Source organism: Hemitrygon akajei, chromosome 3, assembly GCF_048418815.1.
Source record: "Hemitrygon akajei chromosome 3, sHemAka1.3, whole genome shotgun sequence".
Taxonomy (NCBI): domain Eukaryota; kingdom Metazoa; phylum Chordata; class Chondrichthyes; order Myliobatiformes; family Dasyatidae; genus Hemitrygon; species Hemitrygon akajei.
Genome location: NC_133126.1, coordinates 206904218 through 206929984, shown reverse-complemented (window position 1 = coordinate 206929984; position 25767 = coordinate 206904218). Strand labels below are relative to the sequence as shown.

Genomic DNA, 25767 nt, shown 5'->3' with positions numbered 1-25767 from the left:
AGAGAGTCATAGTTTTCAAGGGATATTGGAAACTTGGTTAGGAAAAAGCGAGATATCTACAAAAAATATAGGCAGCATGGAGTAAATGGGGTGCTGGAGGAATATAAAGAATGTAAGAAGAATCTTAAGAAAGAAATTAGAAAAGCTAAAAGAAGATATGAGGTTGCTTTGGCAAGTAAGGTGAAAATAAATCCAAAGGGTTTCTACAGTTATATTAATAGCAAAAGCATAGTGAAGGATAAAATTGGTCCCTTAGAGAATCAGAGTGGACACCTGTGTGTGGAGCCGAAAGAGATGGGGGAGATTTTGAACAATTTCTTTTCTTCGGTATTCACCAAGGAGGAGGATATTGAATTGTGTAAGGTAAGGGAAACAAGTAGGGAAGTTATGGAAACTATGACGATTAAAGAGGAGGAAGTACTGGCGCTTTTAAGGAATCTAAAAGTGGATAAATCTCCAGATCCTGACAGGATATTCCCCAGGACCTTGAGGGAAGTTAGTGTAGAAATAGCAGGGGCTCTGACAGAAATATTTCAAATGTCATTAGAAATGGGGATGGTGCCAGAGAATTGGGGTATTGCTCATGTGGTTCCATTGTTTAAAAAGGGTTCTAATGTGAGTAAACCTAGCAATTATAGGCCTGTCAGTTTGATGTCAGTGGTGGGTAAGTTAATGGAAAGTATTCTTAGAGATGGTATATACAATTATCTGGATAGACGGGGTCTGATTAGGAACAGTCAGCATGGATTTGTGCGTGGAAGGTCATTTTTGACAAATCTTATTGAATTTTTTGAAGAGGTTACGAGGAAAGTTGATGAGGGTAAAGCAGTGGATGTTGTCTATATGGACTTCAGTAAGGTCTTTGACAAGGTTCCGCACGGAACATTAGTTAGGATGGTTCAATTGTTAGGTATTAATATTGAAGTAGTAAAATGGATACAACTGTGGCTGGATGGGAGATGCCAGAGAGTAGTGGTGGATAACTGTTTGTCAGGTTGGAGGCCGGTGACTAGAGGTGTGCCTTAGGGATCTGTACTGGGTCCAATGTTGGTTGTCATATACATTAATGATCTGGATGATGGGGTGGTAAATTGAATTAGTAAGTATGCAGATGATACTAAGGTAGGTGGTGGTGTGGATAATGAAGTAGGTTTTCAAAGTTTCAGAGAGATTTAGGCCAGTTAGAAGAGTGAGCTGAACGATGGCAGATGGAGTTTAATGCTGATAAGTGTGAGGTGCTACATTTTGGTAGGAATAATCCAAATAGGACATACATGGTAAATGGTAGGGCATTGAAGAATGCAGTAGAATAGAGTGATCTAGGAAGAATGGTGCATAGTTCCCTGAAAGTGGAATCTCATGTGGATAGGGTGGTGAAGAAAGCTTTTGGTATGCTGGCCTTTATAAATCAGAGCATTGAATATAGGAGTTGGGATGTAATGTTAAAATTGTACAAGGCATTGATAAGGCCGAATTTGGAGTATTGTGTACAGTTCTGGTCACTGAATTATAGGAAAGATGTCAACAAAGTACAGAGAGTACAGAGAAGATTTTCTAGAATGTTACCTGGGTTTCAGCACCTAAGTTACGGGGAAAGGTTGAACAAGTTAGGCCTTTATTCTTTGGAGTGTAGAAGGTTGAGGGGGGACTTGATAGAAGTATTTTTAGTTATGAGGGGAATAGATAGCGTTGACGTGGATAAGCTTTTTCCATTGAGAGTAGAGGAGATTCAAACAAGGGGACATGATTTGAGAGTTAGGAGGCAAAAGTTTAAGGGTAACATGAGGGGGAATTTCTTTACTCAGAGTGGTAGCTGTGTGGAACGAGCTTACAGTAGAAGTGGTAGAGGCAGGTTCGGTATTGTCATTTAAAGTAAAATTGGATAGGTATATGGACAGGAAAGGAATGGAGGGTTATGGGCTGAGTGTGGGTCAGTGGGACTAAGTGAGAGTAAGCGTTCAGCACCGACTAGAAGGGCCGAGATGGCCTGTTTCAGTGCTGTAATTGTTATGTGGTTATATGAGCACTGCTGTAACATTTTCCCTGACTAGCAATGCCAGCCCCCCATCCTTCATCCCGCTGCCTCTTATCACGTCTGAAACATCGGAATCCTGGAACTTTAAGCTGCCAGTCCTGCCCCTCCTGTAGCCAAGTTTCACTAATGGCTCTAATGTCATAATTCCATGTGTTAATCCATGCCTTCAGCTTGTCAGCCTTCCCCACAATATTCCTCGTATTGAAATAGACACACCTCAGAAGATTATTACCACCACACTTCCATTTGTGACTTTACATGAACCTTTAATATCATTTATTTCCCCCCCCCCCCCCCGCTCCACTATCTACTCTGGCACTCTGGTTCCCATCCCCCTGCAAATCTCATTTAAACCCCACCTCCCAATAGCAGTAATAAACCTCCCTGCAAGGATATTGGTCCCCCTGTAGTTCAGGTGTAACCCATCTCTTTTGTACAGGTCCCCCAGAAGAGGTCCCAATGACACTGAAATCTGAAACCCTGCCCCCTACACCAGTTCCTCAGCCATATGTTCATCCTCCAGAGCATCCTATTCTTACCCTCACTGGCACGTGGCACAGGTAGCATTCCTGAGATTACCACCCTTGAGGTCCTGCTTTTTAACTTCCTACCAAGCTCTCTATACTCACTCTTAGAACATAGAATAGTACAGCACATTACAGGCCCTTCGGCCCACAATGTTGTGCCGACCCTCAAACCCTGCCTCCCATATAACCCCCCACCTTAAATTCATCCACAAACCTGTCTAACAGTCTCTTAAACTTCACTAGTGTATCTGCCTCCACCACTGACTCAGGCAGTGCATTCCACGCACCAACCACGCTCTGAGTGAAAAACCTTCCTCTGATATCCCCCTTGAACTTCCCTCCCCTTACCTTAAAGCCATGTCCCTAGGGAAGAGGCACTAGCTGTCCACTCTGTCTATTCCTCTTAATATCTTGTACACCTCTATCAAATCTCCTCTCATCCTCCTTCTCTCCAAAGAGTAAAGCCCTAGCTCCCTTAATCTCTGATCATAATCCATACTCTCTAAACCAGGCAGCATCCTGGTAAATCTCCTCTGTACCCTTTCCAATGCTTCCACATCCTTCCGATAGTGAGGCAAACAAAACTGTACACAGTACTTCAAGTGTGGCTTAACTAGAGTTTTATAGAGCTGCATCATTACATCGCGTCTCTTAAACTCTATCCTTCGACTTATGAAAGCTAACACCCCATAAGCTTTCTTAACTACCCTATCTACCTGTGAGGCAACTTCCACGGATCTGTGGACATGTACCCCCAGGTCCCTCTGCTCCTCCACACTACCAACTATCCTGCCATTTACTTTGTACTCTGCCTTGGAGTTTGTCCTTCCAAAGTGTACCACCTCACACTTCTCTGGGTTGAACTCCATCTGCCACTTCTCAGCACATTTCTGCATCCTATCAATGTCTCTCTGCAATCTTCGACAATCCTCTACACTATCTACAACACCACCAACCTTTGTGTCGTCTGCAAACTTGCCAACCCACCCTTACCCCACATCCAGGTCGTTAATAAAAATCACGAAAAGTAGAGGTCCCAGAACAGATCCTTGTGGGACACCACTAGTCACAACCCTCCAATCTGAATGTTATCCCTCCACCACAATCCTCTGCCTTCTGCAGGCAAGCCAATTCTGAATCCACCTGGCCAAACTTCCCTGGATCCCATGCCTTCTGACTTCCTGAATAAGCCTACCGTGTGGAACCTTGTCTAATGCCTTACTAAAATCCATGTAGATCAAATCCACTGCACTACTCTCATCTATATGCTTGTCATCTCCTCAAAGAACTCTATCAGGCTTGTTAGGCACGATCTGCCCTTCACAAAGCCATGCTGACTGTCCCTGATCAGATCATGATTCTCTAAATGCCCATAGATCCTATCTGTAAGTATCTTTTCCAACAGCTTTCCCACCACCGACGTAAGGCTCACTGGTCTATATTTACCTGGACTATCCCTACTACCTTTTTTGAACAAGGGGACAACATTCACCTCCCTCCAATCCTCCGGTACCATTCCCGTGGACAACGAGGACATAAAGATCCTAGCCAGAGGCTCAGCAATCTCTTCCCTCGCCTCGTGGAGCAACCTGGGGAATATTCCATCAGGCCCCGGGGAGTTATCCGTCCTAATGTATTTTAACAACTCCAATACCTCCTCTCCCTTAATATCAACATGCTCCAGAACATCAACCTCACTCATATTGTCCTTACCATCATCAAGTTCCCTCTCATTGGTGAATACCGAAGAGAAGTATTCATTGAGGACCTTGCTCACTTCCACAGCCTCCAGGCACATCTTCCCACTTCTATCTCTAATCGGTCCTACCTTTATTCCTGTCATCCTTTTGTTCTTCACATAATTGAAGAATGCCTTGGGGTTTTCCTTTACCCTACCTGCCAAGGCATTCTCATGCCCCCTTCTTGAGCTCCTTTCTTGCTACCCTATATTCCTCAATAGACCCATCTGATCCTTGCTTCCTAAACCTCATGTATGCTGCCTTCTTCCACCTGACTAGATTTTTCACCTCACTTGTCACCCATGGTTCCTTCACCCTACCATTCTTTATCTTCCTCACTGGGACAAATTTATCCCTAACGTTCTGCAATAGATCCCTAAACATCGACCACATGTCCATAGTACATTTCCCTGCTAAAACATCATCCCAATTCACACCCGCAAGTTCTAGCCTTATAGTCTCATAATTTGCCCTTCCCCAATTAAAAATTTTCCTGTTCTCTCTGATTCTGTCCTTTTCCATGATAATGCTAAAGGTCAGGGAGCGGTGATCACTGTCCCCCAGATACTCACCCACAGAGATCTGTGACCTGACCTGGTTCGTTACCTAATGCTAGATCTTCACGTTGTGGGCATCACTGAGTCGTGGCTGAAAGAAGGCAATAGTTGAGAGCTTAACATCAAAAGATTTACTTTGTATCAAAAGGACAGGCGAGAAGGCATAAATGATGGTGTGGGTCTGTTGGTAAGAGATGGAATTGCATCTTTAGAAAGAGGTGATATAGGATCAGAGAATGTTGAATCTTTGTGGGTGGAATTTGGAAACTGCAATGGTAAAAAATCGATTATAGGACCCAAATATAGGCCTGCAAATAGTCATTAAGATGTGGGGTTGAGATTGCAAAGGGAGCTGGATAAGGCTTGTTATAATGGTAATGACACTATTGTCATGGGGGACTTCAAAATACAAGGCGATTGGAAAAATCAGGTTGGTGTCGGATCGTAAGAGAGAGAAGTTGTTGAGTGCCTACGAGATGGCATTTTAGAGCAGCTTGTGCTTGAGCCTACTTAGGGAAAATCCAATTAGATTGGTTGTTGTGTAATAACCCAGATCTTATTAGGGATGTTAATGTAAAGGAACCCTTAGGAGGCAGTAATCATAATATGATTAAATTCATAATGCAATTTGAGAGGGAGAAGCATAAGTCGTATGTATCATCGCAAAGGAATAAGGGGAATCACAGAGGCATGAGAGAGGAGCTTGCCCAGGTGGATTGGAGGAGGATACTGGTAGGGATGATGACAGAGTGGAGATGGCTGAAATTTCTGGGAATAGTTCACAAGGCATAGGCTAGATATGCCCCTCAGAGGAAGTTGTTCTCATGACAGGGCTAGGCAACCATGGCTGACAGGGGAAGCTATGAACTGCATAAAAGCTAAGGAAAGGGCAAAGAGTAGCAAAAATGAGTGGGAAGTTGGATGATTGGGAAGCTTTTAAAATCCATCAAAAAGCAACTAAAAAAGCTATTAGAAGCTTTTCTAAGGTGAACCAGAGTGTAGGAACAGATGTATGGGAGAAGGAAGAAAAAGAAGACAGTAAAGTTCTTTGTACTGTTAGAGATAAACAGAGAGGAAGAGGTGGAGAATTTCTTAAATGCATTTATTTTAATGCTAGGAGCATTGTAAGAAAGGTGGATGAGCTTAGAACATGGATTGATACCTGGAAATATGATGTTGTAGCTATTAGTGAAACATGGTTGCAGGAGGGGTGTGATTAGCAACTAAATATTCCTGGATTTCGTTGCTTCAGGTGTGATAGAATCGGAGGGACAAGAGGGGGAGGTGTTGCGTTACTTGTCAGAGAAAATATTACAGCGGTGCTTTTGCAGGATAGATTAGAGGGCTTATCTAGGGAGAATATTTGGATGGAATTGAGGAATGGGAAAGGTTGTAGCAACACTTAAGGGGTGTATTATAGACCACCTAATGGGGAGCGAGAATTGGAGGAGCAAATTTGCAAGGAGATAGCAGATATTTGTAGTAAGCACAGGGTTGTGATTGTGAGAGATTTTAATTTTCCACACATAGACTGGGAAGCCCATACTGTAAAAGGGATGGATGGCTTGGAGTTTGTAAAATGTGTGCAGGATAGTTTTTTGCAGCAATACATAGAGGTACCAACTAGAGAAGGGGCAGTGTTGGATCTTCTGTTAGGGAATGAAATAGGTCAGGTGATGGAGGTAAGTGTTGGGGAGCACTTCAGGTCTAGTGATCACAATGTCATTAGTTTCAATCTAATTATGGAGAAAGATAGGACTAGACCCAAGGTTGAGATTTTTGATTGGAGAAAGGCTAACTTTGAGGCGATGCGAAAGGATTTAGAAGGAGTGGATTGGGACTGTTTGTTTTGTGGGAAGGATGTAATAGAGAAATGGCGGTCATTTAAAGGTGAAATTTTGAAGGTACAGAATCTTTATGTTCCTGTTAGGTTGAAAGGAAAGGTTAAAAGTTTAAGAGAGCCATGGTTTTCAAGGGATATTGAAAACTTGGTTAGGAAAAAGCGAGATATCTATAATAAATATAGGCAAATGAGGTGCTGGAGGAATATAAAGAATGTAAGAAGAATGTTAAAGAAATTAGAAAAGCTAAAAGAAGATATGAGGTTGCTTTGGCAGACAGACAGACATACTTTATTGATCCCGAGGGAAATTGGGTTTTGTTACAGTCGCACCAACCAAGAATAGTGTAAGGTGTAAGGCAAGTAAGGTGAAAATAAATCCAAAGGGTTTCTACAGTTATATTAATAGCAAAAGGATAGTGAGGGATAAAATTGGTTCCTTAGAGAATCAGAGTGGACAGCTATGTGTGGAGCCGAATGAGATTGGGGAGATTTTGAACAATTTCATTTCTTCGATATTCACTAAGGAGAAGGATATTGAATTGTGTAAGGTAAGGGAAGCAAGTAGGGAAGTTATGGAAACTATGATGATTAAAGAGGAGGAAGTACTGGCGCTTTTAAGGAATCTAAAAGTGGATAAATCTCTGGGTCCTGATAGGGTATTCCCTGGGACCTTGAGGGAGGTTAGTGTAGAAATAGCAGGGGCTCTGACAGAAATATTTCAAATGTCATTAGAAATGGGGATGGTGCCGGAGGACTGGCGTATTGCTCATGTGGTTCCATTGTTTAAAAAGGATTCTAAGAGTAAACCTAGCAATTACAGGCCTGTCTAAGTTTGACGTAGTGGTGGATAAATTAATGGAAAGTATTCTTAGAGATGGTATATATAATTATCTGGATAGACAGGGTCTGATTAGGAACAGTCAACATGGATTTGTGCGTGGAAGGTCATGTTTGACAAATCTTATTGAATTTTTTGAAGAGGTTACGAGGAAAGTTGACAGACAGACATACTTTATTGATCCCGAGGGAAATTGGTTTTCATTACAGTCGCACCAACCAAGAATAGTGTAGACATATAGCAATATAAAATCATAAATAATTAAATAATAATAGGTAAATTATGCCAAGTGGAAATAAGTCCAGGACCAGCCTATTGGCTCAGGGTGTCTGACACTCCGAGGGAGGAGTTGTAAAGTTTGATGGCCACAGGCAGGAATGACTTCCTGTGACGCTCAGTGTTGCATCTCAGTGGAATGAGTCTCTGGCTGAATGTACTCCTGTGCCTAACCAGTACATTATGGAGTGGATGGGAGACATTGTCCAAGATGGCATGCAACTTGGACAGCATCCTCTTTTCAGACACCACCGTCAGAGAGTCCAGTTCCACCCCCACAACATCACTGGCCTTACGAATGAGTTTGTTGATTCTGTTGGTGTCTGCTACCCTCAGCCTGCTGCCCCAGCACACAACAGCAAACATGATAGCACTGGCCACCACAGCCTCGTAGAACATCCTCAGCATCGTCCGGCAGATGTTAAAGGACCTCAGTCTCCTTAGGAAGTAGAGAGGGCACTGACCCTTCTTGTAGACAGCCTCAGTGTTCTTTGACCAGTCCAGTTTATTGTCAATTCGTATCCCCAGGTATTTGTAATCCTCCACCATGTCCATACTGACCCCTTGGATGGAAACAGGGGTCACCGGTGCCTTGGCCCTCCTCAGGTCCACTACCAGCTCCTTAGTCTTTTTCACATTAAGCTGCAGATGATTCTGCTCACACCATGTGACGAAGTTCCCCACCGTAGCCCTGTACTCAGCCTCATCTCCCATGCTGATGCATCCAACTCTGCCAGAGTCATCAGAAAACTTCTGAAGAAGGGAAATGCAGTGTTGTCATTTATTTCAAGGGGAATAGAATATAAAAGCAAGGAGATAATGCTGAAGCGTTATAGGATACGTTAGGGTGCACTTGTTGGAGCTCATAGGACTAGAAGTTTCAACCCCTTTGATAAGCAGATCCTAACTCAGGTCATAGCATAGAGATTTTGAGGTGGATCTTGGTGGGTAACAAATGCTTCCCAGGGGTCATCATGTGGGAACCCCCTTCTTAGATGTTTCGTCAACTTAAGCCCACTACATCACCAGAGGGTTCAGCAATGTGAGCCCCTTTAGCAATCTGACCATGGAAGTAGCCACAAATCCTCTACAGCCAACTTCTACTGGGAAAACCTGCGCCTTCCATCCACGTGTTTAGCACCTGTGGCCAGCTCAGCATATCTTGTGCCTCCGCTCATACGCCTTGCCGACTGCATCTTTCCAGGGCATTGTGAGCTCTGAGATTGCTACAGCCTTCAAGACCAAATCTGGCCTGAGGGTGATGGGGACTAATTCTGGGGGAAATATTAGCCTTTTGTCAAGGTCAACAGCGATGTGCCAGTCACGAGCAGGCTTCTGTATACATGACACCAACTGTATCACTGTGAGTGGCATTGTCTGTCCTTGTCAACAAAGAGGATTGTTGTTTTTCCAGTCGTATGGGACTTAGAATTGTTATTCAGTCTTTGCTTCTCCACAATGGATGCCAAACATCTGAGGACCTGCTTGTGCCTCCATGTACATCTTCTTTAAGTGAGGCTTACTTTGCAAGATCAGAGGATGTGCATGAGGTTTGCTGGAGTATTGTCCATGGTTTGGGCCCCATATCTTAAACAGGATGTGTTGTCATTGGAGAGAGTCTAGGGAAGGTTTGTGAGAATGATTCCAGGAATGAAGGGTTTAACATATGAGGAGCGTTTGATAGCTTTGGGCCTGTATTCACTGGAATTTAGAAGAATGTGGGGGGATCTCATTGAAACCTACCGAATGTTGAAAGGACTAGATATTGTGAATGTGGAGAGGATGTTTCCTATGGTGGGGTTATCCAGATCTAGAGACACAGCCTCAAAATTGAGAGGTGACCTTTTAGAACAGAAGTAAGGAGGAATTTTTTTTAGCCAGAATGTACTGAATCTGTGCCACAGACTGCAGTGTATGCCTTGTCAGTGGGTATATTTAAGGCGGAAGTTGATCGTTTCCTGATCGGTCAGAGCATTAAAGGATATGGAGAGAAGGCAGGCATATGGGGTTGAGCAGGAACCCGGATCAGCCATGATAGAATAGCAGAGCAGACTTGATGGGCTGAATGGCCTAATTCTGCTTCTATGTCTTATTGTCTTATGGATTTGATTCTGAATGTTGAAATGCAGCCTCAAACAACTTGGGTTTCAACATTCTGCCCACCAATCCCATTCAACATATTAAGCCAGACAAAATAGACCAAAAGGCATCATTCTGTGAGCAGCACCATCCAATTCTTTGATCTTTACAGCTGCTGTACTGCCAAACTTTCCATCCTTGGAGGAGCTGGACTTGTCATGGAATGAATCGATTGGTGGAGCTCTGAAACTGCTAAACAGTCATTTGCAACATACACCCCAGCTAAGGGTGCTTGAGCTGTCCAGTTGTGCCCTCTCTGCGTTGGACATCTCCTCACTGGGTAGGTGCACTTAGCTGACATTTTTTTTGCAATTTTATACTTTGGCCTTTTGGCAAAAGCTTGAAAATGTAGTTTTCTTTTCTGTTTCCCCATGCGTGGAAGTAAACGAGTGAACCCTCATCTGATGAATAAGGCTAATTTTGGAATTACATTGCAGGTGAATCCATCCAGTTCTTGGTTAACATTGAAAAGATCGATTTATCCTGGAATTGTGACTTGGGAGGGAACCTCTCACTCTTTACTCAGAAACTCCAGCCAAGCTTTACACTGAAGATTCTAAAGCTAGTGGATTGTAATCTAACAGCTGAAGATGGAATTGCCTTGGGTAATAATTGTTTATAACAGCTTGGTAATCATTTTTTAAAATTTTTGTCTTGGTAAGTGCGTGACTTGATTATGCTCTCTGTCAAAGCAAGCTAAGTATATATTTTTGAAGTTCCGTAGCGGGAAGTGATTCAAATTTAAGGATAGTTTTTTTTTCTTGGCATTTATTTACTGCCATGTTTAAATGGCCTTGGTTTGTGGGATGTTAAGCCATTTCAGAAGGCATTTCAAAGTTCAGGATGAAATTACCTATCTTTAACTTGGATGACATGAAAATTGTTGTTTTAACATAGAACTTAGAATAGCACAGCACATTACAGGTCCTTCGGCCCACAATGTTGTGCCGACCCTCAAACCCTGCCTCCCATATAACCCCCCACCTTAAATTCCTCCATATACATTGAGAATAACATCAGCAAGTTTGCTGATGATACTAAGCTGGGTGGCAGTGTGACATGTGATGAGGATGTTAGGAGAATTCAGGGTGAGTTGGATAGGCTGGGTGAGTGGGCAGATATTTGGCAGATGACGTTTAATGTGAATAAGTGTGAGGTTATCCACTTTGGGAGTAAGAACAGGAAGGCAGATTATTATCTGAATGGTGTAGAGTTAGGTAAGGGAGAAATACAAAGAGATCTAGGAGTCCTTGTTCATCAGTCACTGAAGGTGTATGAGCAAGTGCAGCAGGCAGTGAAGAAGGCCAATGGAATGTTGGCCTTTATTACAAAGGGAATTAAGTACAAGAGCAAGGATATTCTTTTGCAGTTGTACAGGGCCCTGGTGAGACCACACCTGGAGTATAGTGTACAGTTTTGGTCTCCAGGGTTAAGGAAGGACATCCTGGCTGTAGAGGAAGTGCAGCGTAGATTCACGAGGTTAATTCCTGGGATGTCTGGACTGTCTTACGCAGAGAGGTTAGAGAGACTGGGCTTGTACACGCTGGAATTAAGGAGATTGAGAGGGGATCTGATTGCAACATATAAGATTATTAAGGGATTGGACAAGATAGAGGCAGGAAATATGTTCCAGATGCTGGGAGAGTCCAGTACCAGAGGGCATGGTTTAAGAATAAGGGGTAGGTTATTTAGGACAGAGTTAAGGAAAAACTTCTTCTCCCAGAGAGTTGTGGGGGTGTGGAATGCACTGCCTCAGAAGGCAGTGGAGGCCAATTCTCTGGATGCTTTCAAGAAGGAGCTAGATAGGTATCTTATGGATAGGGGAATCAAGGGATATGGGGACAAAGCAGGAACTGGGTATTGATAGTAGATGATCAGCCATGATCTCAGAATGGCGGTGCAGGCTCGAAGGGCTGAATGGTCTACTTCTGCACCTATTGTCTATAACAGTCTCTTAAACTTCACTAGTGTATATGCCTCCACCACTGACTCAGGCAGTGCATTCCACGCACCAACCACTCTCTGAGTGAAAAACCTTCCTCTAAAACCCCCCTTGAACTTCCCTCCCTTTAACTTAAAGCCATGTCCTCTTGTACTGAGCAGTGGTGCCCTGGGGAAGAGGCACTGGCTGTCCACTCTGTCTATTCCTCTTAATATCTTGTACACCTCTATCATGTCTCCTCTCATCCTCCTTCTCTCCAAAGAGCAAAGCCCTAGCTCCCTTAATCTCTGATCATAATCCATACTCTCTAAACCAGGCAGCATCCTGGTAAATCTCCTCTGTACCCTTTCCAATGCTTCCACATCCTTCCTATAGTGAGGCGACCAGAACTGGACACAGTACTCCAAGTGTGGCCTAACTAGAGTTTTATAGAGCTGCATCATTGCATCGTGTCTCTTAAACTCTGTCCCTCGACTTATGAAAGCTAACACCCCATAAGCTTTCTTAACTACCCTATCTACCTGTGAGGCAACTTTCAGGGATCTGTGGACATGTACCCCCAGATCCCTCTGCTCCTCCACACTACCAAGTATCCTGCCATTTACTTCGTACTCTGCCTTGGAGTTTGTCCTTCCAAAGTGTACCACGTCACATTTCTCCAGGTTGAACTCCATCTGCCACTTCTCAGCCCACTTCTGCATCTTATCAATGTCTCTCTGCAATCTTCAACAATCCTCTACACTATCTACAACACCACCAACCTTTGTGTCGTCTGCAAACTTGCCAACCCCCCCCTTCTACCCCCACATCCAGGTCGTTAATAAAAATCACGAAAAGTAGAGGTCCCAGAACAGATCCTTGTGGGACACCACTCGTCACAACCCTCCAATCTGAATGTACTCCCTCCACCATGACCCTCTGCCTTCTGCAGGCAAGCCAATTCTGAATCCACCTGGCCAAACTACAAGAGGACATGGCTTTAAGTTGAAGGGAGGGAAGTTCAAGGGGGATATTAGAGGAAGGTTTTTCACTCAGAGAGTGGTTGGTGCGTGGAATGCACTGCCTAAGTCAGTGGTGGAGGCAGATACACTAGTGAAGTTTAAGAGACTGTTATTGACAATAGACAATAGGTGCAGAAGTAGACCATTCGGCCCTTCGAGCATGCACCGCCATTCTGAGTTTGGCCAAACTTCCCTGGATCCCATGCCTTCTGACTTCCTGAATAAGACTACCATGTGGAACCTTGTCAAATGCCTTACTAAAATCCATGTAGATCACATCCACTGCACTACCCTCATCTATATGCCTGGTCACCTCCTCAAAAACCCTTGGGGTTTTCCTTTACCCTACTTGCCAAGGCCTTCTCATGCCCCCTTCTTGCTCTTCTCAGCCCCTTCTTAAGCTCCTTTCTTGTTACCTTATATTCCTCAATAGACCCATCTGATCCTTGCTTCCTAAACCTCATGTATGCTGCCTTCTTCCACCTGACTAGATTTTCCACTTCACTTGTCACCCATGGTTCCTTCATCCTACCATTCTTTATCTTCTTCACCGGGACAAATTTATCCCTAACATCCTGCAAGAGATCCTTAAACATCGACCACATGTCCATAGTACATTTCCCTACGAAAACATCATCCCAATTCACACCCGCAAGGTAAAGCCTTATAGCCTCATAATTTGCCCTTCCCCAATTAAAAATTTTCCTGTCCTCTCTGATTCTATCCTTTTCCATGATAATGCTAAAGTTCAGGGAGCGGTGATCACTGTCCCCCAGATGCTCACCCACTGACAGATCTGTGACCTGACCCGGTTCGTTACTTAATACTGGATCTAGTTTGGCATTCCCCCTAGTTGGCCTGTCAACATACTGTGACAGGAATCCATCCTGGACACACTTAACAAACTCTGCCCCATCTAAACCCTTGGAACTAAACAAGTGCCAATCAATATTAGGGAAGTTAAAGTCACCCATGATAACAACCCTGTTATTTTTGCACCTTTCTAAAATCTGCCTCCCAATCTGCTCCTCGGTATCTCTGCTGCTACCAGGGGGCCTATAGAATACCCCCTGTAGAGTAACTGCTCCCTTCCTGTTCCTGACTTCTACCCATACTGACTCAAAAGAGTATCCCTGACTAGTAATGCCACCCCTCCTCCACTTCCCCCCCCCCCCCCATCCCTTTTAAAGCACTGAAATCCAGGAATATTGAGAATCCATTCCTGCCCTGGTGCCAGCCAAGTCTCCATAATGGCCACTACATCATAATTCCATGTATGAATCCAAGCTCTCAGTTCATCACCTTTGTTCCTGATGCTTCTTGCGTTGAAGCACACACACTTTAGCCCTTGTACCTTACTACCTTTATACCCTTTATTCTGCTTCTTTTTCATCAAAGCCTCTCTATATGTTACATCTGGCTTTACTCCATGCACTTCTTTCACTGCTCTATCGCTCTGGGTCCCATCCCCCTTGCAAATTAGTTTAAACCCTCCCGAACCATGCTAATAAACCTACCTGCAAGGATATTGCTCCCCCTCAAGTTCAGGTGCAACCCATCTAATCTGTACAGGTCCCACCTTCCTAAAGTTTGATGGCCACAGGTAGGAATGACTTCCTGTGACGCTCAGTGTTACATCTCGGTGGAATGAGTCTCTGGCTGAATGTACTCCTGTGCCTAACCAGTACATTATGGAGTGGATGGGAGACATTGTCCAGGATGGCATGCAACCTGGACAGCATTCTCTTTTCAGACACCACCGTCAGAGTCCAGTTCCACCCCCACAACATCACTGGCCTTACGAATGAGTTTGTTGATTCTGTTGGTGTCCGCTACCCTCTGCCTGCTGCCCCAGCACACAACAGCAAACATGATAGCACTGGCCACCACAAAACATCCTCAGCATCATCTGACAGATGTTAAAGGACCTCAGTCTCCTCAGGAAATAGAGACGGCTCTGACCCTTCTTGTAGACAGCCTCAGTGTTCTTTGACCAGTCCAGTTTATTGTCTATTCATATCCCCAGGTGTTTGTAATCCTCCATTATGTCCACACTGACCCCTTGGATGGAAACAGGTGTCACCGGTGCCTTAGCCCTCCTCAGGTCCACCGCCAGCTCCTTAGTTTTTTTCACATTAAGCTGCAGATGATTCTGCTCGCACCATGTGACAAAGTTGTTTTATGGGAAGGATGTAATAGAGAAATGGAGGTCATTTAAAGGTGAAATTTTGAGGGTGCAGGATCTCTATGTTCCTGATAGGTTAAAAGGAAAGGTTAAAAGTTTGAGAGAGCCATGGTTTTCAGGGGATATTGGAAACTTGGTTCAGAAAAAGAGAGATATCTACAATAAATACAGGCAGCATGGAGTAAATGAGATGCTCCAGGAATATAAAGAATGTAAAAAGAATCTTAAAGAAATTAGAAAAGCTGCAAGAAGATACGAGGTTGCTTTGGCAAGTAAGGTGAAAATAAATCCAAAGGGTTTCCACAGTTATATTAAGAGCAGAAGGATAGTGAGGGATAAAATTGGTCCCTTAGAGAATCAGAGTCGACAGCTATGTGTGGAACCAAAAGAGATGGGGGAGATTTTGAACAATTTCTTTTCTTCGGTATTCACTAAGGAGGAGGATATTGAATGGTGTAAGGTAAGGGAAACAAGTAGGGAAGTTCTGGAAACTATGATGATTAAAGAAGAGGAAGTACTGGCACTTTTAAGGAATATAAAAGTGGATAAGTCTTCGGGTCCTGACAAGATAATCCCTAGGACCTTAGTGTAGAAATAGCAGGGACTCTGACAGAAATATTTCAAATGTCATTAGTAACGGGGATGGTGCTGGAGGATTGGCGTATTGCTCATGTGGTTCCATTGTTTAAAAAGGGTTCTAAGAGTAAACCTAGCAATTATAGGCCTGTAAGTTTGACGTCAGTGGTGGGCAATTTAATGGAAAGAATTCTTAGAGATGGTATATGTTATTATCTGGATAGACAGGGTCTGATTAGGAGCAGTCAACATGGATTTGTGTGTGGAAGGTCATTTTTGACAGATCTTATTGAATTTTTTTGAAGAAGTTACTAGGAAAGTTGACGAGGGTAAAGCAGTGGTTGTAGGCTATATGGACTTCATTAAGGCCTTTGACAAGGTTCCAAAACCCTCCCAACATCTACATGAAACGTTGCTATAGAAAAGTAGCATCCATCATCAAAGAGACTGGGGAGACTTTAAACTAGATACTGAGGAGACTTTAAACGAATGGTTGGGGGGGGTGGTGGGAATCAAATTGAAGAGACTAGGAGAGAAGAGGTTAGTTCATAAATAGAGAAAGCTAGTAGACAGTATGTGAGGGAGGATAGGCAGGTGATAGAGATGGGGAGCGCTCAGACCGAAGATGTAGGGGAGAAGGAAGAAAAAGATAATAAAGTTGTTTGCACTGTTAGGGATAAACAGAGAGTAAGATGTGGAGGGTTTCTTAAATGCATCTATTTTAATGCTAGGAGCATTGTAAGAAAGGTGGATGAGCTTAGAGCATGGATTGATACCTGGAAATATGATGTTGTAGCTATTAGTAAAACATGGTTGCAGGAGGGGTGTGATTGGCAACTAAATATTCCTGGATTTCATTGCTTCAGGTGTGATCGAATCAGAGGGGCAAGAGGGTGAGGTGTTGCATTGCTTGTCCGAGAAAATATTACAGCAGTGCTTTGGCAGGATAGATTAGAGGGCTTGCCTAGGGAGCCTATTTGGGTGGAATTGAGAAATGGGAAAGGTGTAGTAACATTTATAGGGCTGTATTATAGACCACCTAATGGGGAGCGAGAATTGGAGGAGCAAATTTGTAGGGAGATGGCAGATATTTGTAGTAAGCACAAGGTGGTGATAGTGGGAGAATTTAATTTTCCACACATAGACTGGGAAGCCCATTCTGTAAAAGGGCTGGATGGTTTTGAGTTTGTAAAATGTATGCAGGATAGTTTTTTGCAGCAATGTCATGTTTGACAAATCTTATTGAATTTTTTGAAGAGGTTACTAGGAAAGTTGAGAAGGTTAAAGCAGTGGATGTTGTCTATGTGGACTTCAGTAAGGCCTTTGACCAGGTTCCACACGGAAGGTTAGTTAGGAATGTTCGATCGTTAGGTATTAATATTGAAGTAGTAAAATGGATTCAACAGTGGCTGGATGGGAGATGTCACATGAGTAGTGGTGGATAACTGTTTGTCAGGTTGGAGGCTGGTGACTAGTGGTGTGCCTCAGGGAACAGCACTGGGTCCAATGTTGTTTGTCATATACATTAGTGATCTGGATGATGGGGTGGTAAATTGGATTAGTAAGTATGCAGATGATACTAAAATAGGTGGCGTTGTGGATAATGAAGTAGGTTTTCAAAGTTTGCAGAGAGATTTAGGCCAGTTAGAAGAGTGGGCTGAAAGATGGCAGATGGAGTTTAATGCTGATAAGTGTGATGTGCTACAATTTGGTAGGAATAATCCAAATAGGACATACATGGTAAATAGTAGGGCATTGAGGAATGCAGTAGAACAGAGTGATCTAGGAATAATGGTGCATAGTTCCCTGAAAGTGGAATCTCATGTGGATAGGGTGGTGAAGAAAGCTTTTGGTATGCTGGCCTTTATAAATCAGAGCATTGAGTATAGGAGTTGGGATGTAATGTTAAAATTGTACAAGGCATTGGTAAGGCCGAATTTGGAGAATTGTGTACAGTTCTGGTCACCGAATTATAGGAAAGATGTCAGCAAAATAGAGAGAGTACAGAGAAGATTTACTAGAATGTTGCCTGAGTTTCAGCACCTAAGTTACAGGAAAAAGTTGAACAAGTTAGGCTTTTATTCTTTGGAGTGTAGAAGGTTGAGGGGGGACTTGATAGAGGTATTTATAATTATGAGGGGAGTAGATAAGCGTTGACGTGGATAAGCTTTTTCCATTGAGAGTAGGGGAGATTCAAACAAGGGGACATGATTTGAGAGTTGGGGGCAAAAGTTTAAGGGTAACACGAGGGGGAATTTCTTTACTCAGAGAGTGGTAGCTGTGTGGAACGAACTTCCAGTAGAAGTGGTAGAGGCAGGTTTGGTATTGTCATTTAAAGTAAAATGGGATAGGTATATGGACAGGAAAGGAATGGAGGGTTATGGGCTGAGTGCGGGTCAGTGGGACTAAGTGAGAGTAAGCGTTCAGCATGGACTAGAAGGGCTGAGTTGGTCTATTTCTGTGCTGTAATTGTTATATGGTTATAATAAGTAAATCAATTACAGTATATGTATATTGAATAGATTAAAATCGTGCATTAAACAGAAATACTATAGATTAAAAAGGTAAGGTAGTGTCCAAGGGTTCAATCTCCATTGAGGAATCAGATGGCAGAGGGGAAGAAGCTGTTCCTGAATTGCTGAGTGCGTGCCTTCAGGCTTCTGTACCTCCTACCAGATGGTAACAGTGAGAAAAGTGCATGCTCTGTGTGTTGGAGGTACTTAATAATGGACGCTGCCTTTCTGAGACACTGCTCCTTGAAGATGTGCTGGGTACTTTGTAGTCTATTACCCAAGATGGAGCCGATTAAATTTATAACCCTCTGCTGCTTCTTTCAGTCCTGTGCAGTAGCCCCCCCCCCCCCACCTTCATATCAGACAGTGATGCAGCCTGTCATAACGCTCTCCATGTCTCAGTTGTTGAGTGTTTTTGTTGACATTCAAAATCTCTTCAAACTCCTAATGAAGTATAGCCTCTGTCTTGCCTTCTTTACAACTGTATTGATATGTTTAGACCAGGTTAGAGCCTCCAAGATTTGACACCCAGGAACTTGGAACTGCTCACTCTCTCCACTTCTGATCCTTCTGAGGATTGGTACGTGTTCCTTCGTCTTACCCTTTCAGAAGGCTACAATCCACTCTTTCGTCTTACTGACGTTGAGTGCCAGGTTGTTGCTGTGATACCACTCCACTGGTTGGCATATCTCACTCCTGTATGCTCTCTGATCACCACCTGAGATTCTACCAACAATGGTCAACAAATTTATAGTTATAGATGCTATTTGAGCTATGCCTGGCCACACAGTTGTGGGTATAGAGAGAGTAGAACAGTGTACTAACCACACACACCTGAGGTGCACCAGTGTTGATCGTCAGATTGTGGTTTTCCAGTTAGGAAGTTGAGGATCCAATTGCAGAGGGAGGTACAGAGGCCTACGTTCTGCAACTTCTCAATCAGGATTGTGGGAATGATGGTATTAAATGCTGAGCTATAGTCAATGAACAGTATCCTGACATAGGTGTTTGTGTTGTCCAGGTGGTCTAAAGCCATGTGAAGAGCCATTGAGACTGCATCTGCTATTGACTCAATGTGGTGATAGGCAAATTGCAATGGGTCCAGGTCCTTGCTGAGGCAGGAGTTCAGTCTAGTCATGACCAACCTCATAATTCTTGTCTTTTTGAAGCAAGTGGAAACTTCTGCCCATGGCAGTGAGAGGTTGAAAATGTCCTTGAATACTTCCACCAATTGGTTGGCACAAGTTTTCAGACGCCTACCAGGTACTCCATTGGGACCTTCCACCTTGCGAGGGTTCACTCTCTTTAATGACAGCCTAACAGCCTCTGAGACAGAGATCACAAGGTCATTAGGTGCAGCAGGGATCTTCATAGCTGTAGCCCTAGGCTTCTGAAAGAGGTAGCGTTATAGAGATTGTGGTGGCATTAGAAATCATCTTTCAAAAATCATTGGACTCTGGCATGGAGCCAGAGGACTAGAAAATTGCAAATGTCACTCCACTCTTTAAGAAAGGAGGAAGGCAGCAGAAAGGAAATTACAGACCAGTTAGCCTGACCTCAGCGGTTGGGAAGATGTTAGAATCAATGGTTAAGGATGAGGTGATGGTGTATTTGGTGACACAGGAGAAGATAGTACAAAGTCAGCATAGTTTCCTTAAGGGAAAATCGTGCCTGACGAACTTGTTGGAATTCTTTGAGGAGATTACAAGTAGGATAAATAAAGGGGGTGTAGTGGATGTTGCACTTTCAAAAGGCCTTTGATTAGGTGCCACACATGAAGCTGCTTACTCAGTTAATAGTCCACGGTATTACTGGAAAGTTACTAACAGGGTTAGAGCATTGGCTGATTGGTAGGAGGATGCGAGTGGGAATAAAAGAATCCTGTCTGGTTGGCTGCCAGTGACTAGTGGTGTTCTGCAGAAGTCGGTGTTGGGATCACTCCTTTTTATACTGTATATAAATGATTTAGATGATGGAATAGATGGCTTTGTTATCAAGTTTGCAGATGGTATGAAGATTGGAGGGGCAGGTAGTGTTGAGGAAACAGGTAGGATGCAGAAGGATTTGGACAGATTAGGAGAATGGGCAAGAATGTGGCAAATAGAATACAATGTTGGAAAATGCATGGTCGTGCACTTTGGTAAGAGAAATAAATGTGTGGGCTGTTTTCTAAACGGGGAGAAAATCCAGGAATCTGAGATGCAGTGGAACTTGGGAGTCCTTGTGCAGAACACCCTAAAGGTTCTTTTATTTCTTCATAACATAGAATAGTACAGCACATTACAGGCCCTTTGGCCCACAATGTTGTGCTGGCCCTCAAATACTGCCTCACATATAACCCCCACCTTAAATTCCTCCATATACTTGTCTAGTAGTTTCTTAAATTTCACTAGTGTGTCCGCCTCTACCACTGACTCAGGCAGTGCATTCCACGCACCAACCACTATCTGAGTGAAAAACCTTCCTCTAATATCCCCCTTGAACTTCCCTCCCTTTAACTTAAAGCCATATCCTCTTGTACTGAGCAGTGGTGCCCTGGGGAAGAGGCACTGGCTGTCCACTCTGTCTATTCCTCTTAATATCTTGTACACCTCTATCATGTCTCCTCTCATCCTCCTTCTCTCCAAAGAGTAAAGCCCTAGCTCCCTTAATCTCTGATCATAATCCATACTCTCTAAACCAGGCAGCATCCTGGTAAATCTCCTCTGTACCCTTTCCAATGCTTCCACATCCTTCCTATAGTGAGGCGACCAGAACTGGACACAGTACTCCAAGTGTGGCCTAACTAGAGTTTTATAGAGCTGCATCATTACATCGCGTCCACGGATGCTGCCCGACCTGCTGAGTTCCTCCAGCGTGTTGTACGTGTTGCAGTGGTTTAATTATTGGGTTTTGGGTTTTTGATCCTCCACATCAACCAGGCATGGATGGAGAACGTGCTTGGGAGCGACTGCCATTGGATCAAACGCAGGAACTTTTGTTCCCAAGCCCGGCGCTGAGACATACGTTCTTAAGTGTTTTATTTGCATAGAAAGGTAAAATATATACTATATACTAAGACAAACATCTGACTAACTGACGCCAAATAACACCGGATGTACTTCTTCGGACTTACTTGGTAAGAGAATTTCCGATTTTTTTCCGATCCCGATCCATGATAGCCTACGCATATCCTCCTGTATACTTTAAATCATCTCTAGATTACTTATAATACCTAGTACAATGTAAATGCTATGTAAAATAGTTGTTATACTGCATTGTTTAGGGAATAATGACAAGAAAGAAAAGTCTGTACATACTCGAACAATAAGTGCTGGAAGAGCACTTCCGGATTTTCTCGTTTCGTGGTTGGTTGAATTTGTGCATGCGGAACTCGCGGATAAGAAGGGCCAACAGTACTCAAAGTGTTATATCTCAATGCACGGAGTATAAGAAATAAGGTGGATGATCTTGTTGCACTATTACAGATTGTCGGGTATGATGTTGTGGCCATCACTGAATCATGGCTGAAGGATGGTTGTAGCTGGGAGCTGAATGTCTAAGGTTATTCGTTGTATTGGGGGGATAGGAAGGTAGGCAGAGGGGGTGGTGTGGCTCAGCTGGTAAAATAATGGCATCAAATAAGTGATGTGATATCTTTGTGGGTTGAGTTAGAAAACTGCAAAGGTAAAAGGAGCCTGATGATAGTTATGTACAGTAGCTCGGATGTGGACCACAGGTTACAACAGGAAATGGAAAAGGCGAATCAAAAGGGCAATGTTATGATAGTCAATAGAGATTTTAACACTCAGGTCAATTGGGAAAATCAGGGTGGAAATTAATCACAAGAGAGTGAGTTTGTTGAATGACTAGGAAGATGGCTTTTTAGAGCAGTTTGTCATTGAGCTACTAGGGGAGCAGCTATACTGGATTGGGAGTTATGAACTGGAGACGATTAGATAAAAGAACCTTATGAGGCATTGATCACCATATGATTGAGTTCTACTGGAAAGTAAAGACTAACGTAGCAGTACTTCATTGGAGTAAGGGAAATTACAGTGGTATGAGAAAGGAGTTGACCAAAGTAAATTGATAGATAGATAGATAGATACTTTATTCATCCCCATGGGGAAATTCAACTTTTTTCCAATGTCCCATACACTTGTTGTAGCAAAACTAATTACATACAATACTTAACTCAGTAAAAAAATATGATATACATCTAAATCACTATCTCAAAAAGCATTAATAATAGCTTTTAAAAAGTTCTTAAGTCCTGGCGGTAGAATTGTAAAATTGGAAGGAGATGCTGGTAGGGATGACAGCAAAACAACAATGGTGTGAGTTTCTGGGATAAATGAGGAAGGTGCTGGGCAGATGTATTCCAAAAACAAAGAAATACTCGAATGACAAAATAGTACAACCGTGACTGACAAGGGAAGTCAAAGCTAATGTAAAAACAAAAGAGAGGGCATACAACAAAGCAAAAATTTTCAGGAAGGTAGAGGATTGGGAAGCTTTAAAAAACCTACAGAGAGTAACTAAAAGAATCATCAGAAAGGAAAAGATGTAATATGAAAGCAAGCTAGCAAGCTATAAAAAAGTGGATAGTAAAAGCTTTTTCAAGTATTTTTAAAAAAAGGGAGATGAGAGTGGATATAGGACCACTAGAAAATGATGCTGGAGAAATGATATCAGGGGACAAGGAGATGGCTGATGAACTAAATGAGTGTATTGCATCAGTCTTCACTGTGGAAGACACTAGGAGAAGTGAATGCAATTACAAGGGTGAAGGTACTCAAAAAGCTGAAAGACTTAAGGGTATGTAGGTCACCCAGGTCAAATTCACCAAGGAAAAGGACCTTGGTAATTGTGGGATGACTTACAGCGGACTGAAATGCTTGAGCATATAGACATTAAGAAAGAGGATGTGCTGGAGCTTTTGAAAAGCATTGTTGGATAAGTCTTCGGGAACGGATGAGATGTACCCCAGGCTACTGTGGGAGGCAAGGGAGGAGAGTGATGTGCTTCTGGCAATGATCTTTGCATCTTCAATAGGGACGGGAAAATTACCGGATTGGATGATTGCAAATGTTGTTCCCTTGTTCAAGAAAGGGAGTAGAGTAAGCCCAAGAAATTATAGACCAGTGAGACTTACTTCAGATGTGGGAAAGATGTTGGAGAAGATCCTGAGAGGCAGGATTTATGAGGATTTGGAGTGACATAATCTGATTAAGAACAGTCAGCATGGCTTTGTCAAGGGTAAGTCGTGCCTTACGAGCCTGATTGAATTCTTTGAGGATGTAAAAATTATTGATGAAGGTAGACCAGTGGATGTAGTGTATATGGATTTCAGTAAGGCATTTGTTAAGGTTCCCCATGCAAGGCTTCTTCAGAAAGTAAGGAGGCATGGGATCCAAGGAGACCTTGCTTTGTGGATCCAGAATTGGTTTGCCCACAGAAGGCAAAGGGGGTGTGTAGATGGTTCATATTCTGCATGGAGGTCGGTGACCAGTGGTGTTCTGCAGGGATCTGTTCTGGGACCCCTCCTTTTGTGATTTTTATAAATAACCTGGATGAAGAAGTAGAAGGGTGGGTTACTAAATTTGCTGATGACACAAAGGTTGGGGTGTTCTGGATAGCCTGGAGGGTTGTCAGGTTACAGCGGGATATCGATAGGATGAGAAGTGGCAAATGTCACTCCACTCTAAGAAAGGAGGAAAGCAGCAGAAAGGAAATTATAGACTAGGAGCCTGACCTGGTTGGGAAGATGTAAGAGTCAATTGTTAAGGACAAGATGATGGAGTGACACAGGACAGTCAAGTCAAGTCACTTTTTATTGTCATTTCAACCATAACTGCAGGTACAGTAAATACGAGACACCATTTTTCAGGACCATGGTACTACATGAAACAGTACAAAAACTACACTAAACTACATGATAACAACACAGAGAAAACTGCACTAGAACACAGACCTACCTAGGACTGCATAAAGTGCACAAAACAGTGCAGGCATTACAATAAATAATAAACAAGACAATAGGCACAGTAGAGGGCAGTAAGTTGGTGTCAGTCCAGACTCTGGGTATTGAGGAGTCTGATGGCTTGGGAGAAGAAACTGTTACATAGTCTGGTCATGAGAGCTGAATGCTTTGGTGCCTTTTCCCAGATGGCAGGAGAGAGAAGAGTTTGTATGAAGGGTGCGTGGGGTCCTTCATAATGCTGTTTGCCTTACAGATGCAGTGTGTAGTGTAAATGTCCATAAGGACGGGAAGAGAGACCCCGATGATCTTCTCAGCTGACCTCACTATCCGCTGCAAGGTCTAGCGATCTGAGATGGTGCAATTTCCATACCGGGCAGTGATGCAGCTGTTCAGGATGCTCTCGATACAACCCCTGTAGAATGTGATGAGGATGGGGGGTGGGAGATGGACTTTCCTCAGCCTTTTCAGAAAGTAGAGATGCTGCTGGGCTTTCTTTGCTATGGAGCTGGTGTTGAGGGACCAGGTGAGATTCTCCGCCAGGTGAACACCAGGAAATAGGTGAAGAAAGAAATAAGTTTCCTGAAGGAAATCTTGCCTGACGAGCCTATTGGAATTCTTTTTGAGGACAGATAAAGGGGAAGTAGTGGATGTTGTATATTTGGACTTTTAGAAGGCCTTTAACATGCCAAGTTAAGAGCCCATGATATTACATGAAAGTTACTAACATGGTTAGCACATTGACTGGTAGGAGGCAGTAAGTGGGAATAAAAGGATCTTTGTCTTGTTGGCTGCCAATGACTAGTGGTGTTCCGCAGGGTTTGGTGTTGGGACTGCTTTTTATGCTGTATATCAATGATTTGGTTGGTGCAATAGATTGGTTTGTTATCAAGTTTGCAGATGATACGAAGATTGGTGGAGGGGCAGGTAGTGTTGAGGAAACAGGTAGGCTGAAGAAGGACTTAGAATGGTTAGAAAGGGCAAGAAAGTTGCAAATGAAATACTGTATACTGTTGGAAAATGCACGGTTATGTACTTTGGTAGTAGAAATAAATATGCAGACCATTTTTAAATGGGAAGAAAATCCAAAAATCTGAGATGCAAAGGGACTTGGGAGTTCTTGTGCAGAACACCCTAAAGGTGAACTTCCAGGTTGAGTCAGTGGTGAGGAAGGCAAATACCATGTTAGCATTCATTTCAAAATGTCTAGAATACAAGAGCAAGGATGTGATGCTGAGGCTTTATAAGGCCTCACCTTGAGTATTGTGAACAGTTTTGGGCTCCTCATCTTAGAAAAGATGGGCTGGCATTGGAGAGGGTCCAGAGGCGGTTCACAAGGATGATTCTGGGAATGAAAGGGTTATCATACAAGGAGCGTTTGATGGCTCTGGGTCTGTACTCACTGGAATTTAGAAGGATGAGGGATATCTCACTGAAATCTTTAGAATGTTGAAAGGCCTAGACAGAGTAGATGTGGAAAGGATGTTTCCCATGATGAGGGAGTATAGGACAAGAGGGCACACCCTTAGGATAGAGGGGCATCCATTTAAAACAGAGATGCAGAGAAATTTCTTTAGCCAGAGGGTGGTGAATTTGTCAAATTTATTATCACAGGCAGGTTTGGAGGCCAGGTT

At 43.2% G+C, this 25767-nt stretch overlaps 1 protein-coding gene across 8 annotated transcripts in view; it reads left to right on the top strand.

Annotated features, from left to right (window-relative positions):
* The window catches only part of lrrc31 (leucine rich repeat containing 31), a 300889-nt gene that overhangs the window by 150641 nt on the left and 124481 nt on the right, over positions 1-25767 (top strand). For all 8 annotated transcript variants that reach the window (XR_012098467.1, XM_073041760.1, XM_073041761.1 and 5 more), the window contains 2 exons: positions 10067-10234; positions 10392-10559. Coding sequence is in view for 7 of the 8 variants with exons in the window: in XM_073041760.1 (XP_072897861.1) it covers positions 10067-10234; positions 10392-10559 (336 nt within the window). In the remaining variant the exon portion in view is untranslated. The remainder of the gene's footprint in view (positions 1-10066; positions 10235-10391; positions 10560-25767) is intronic.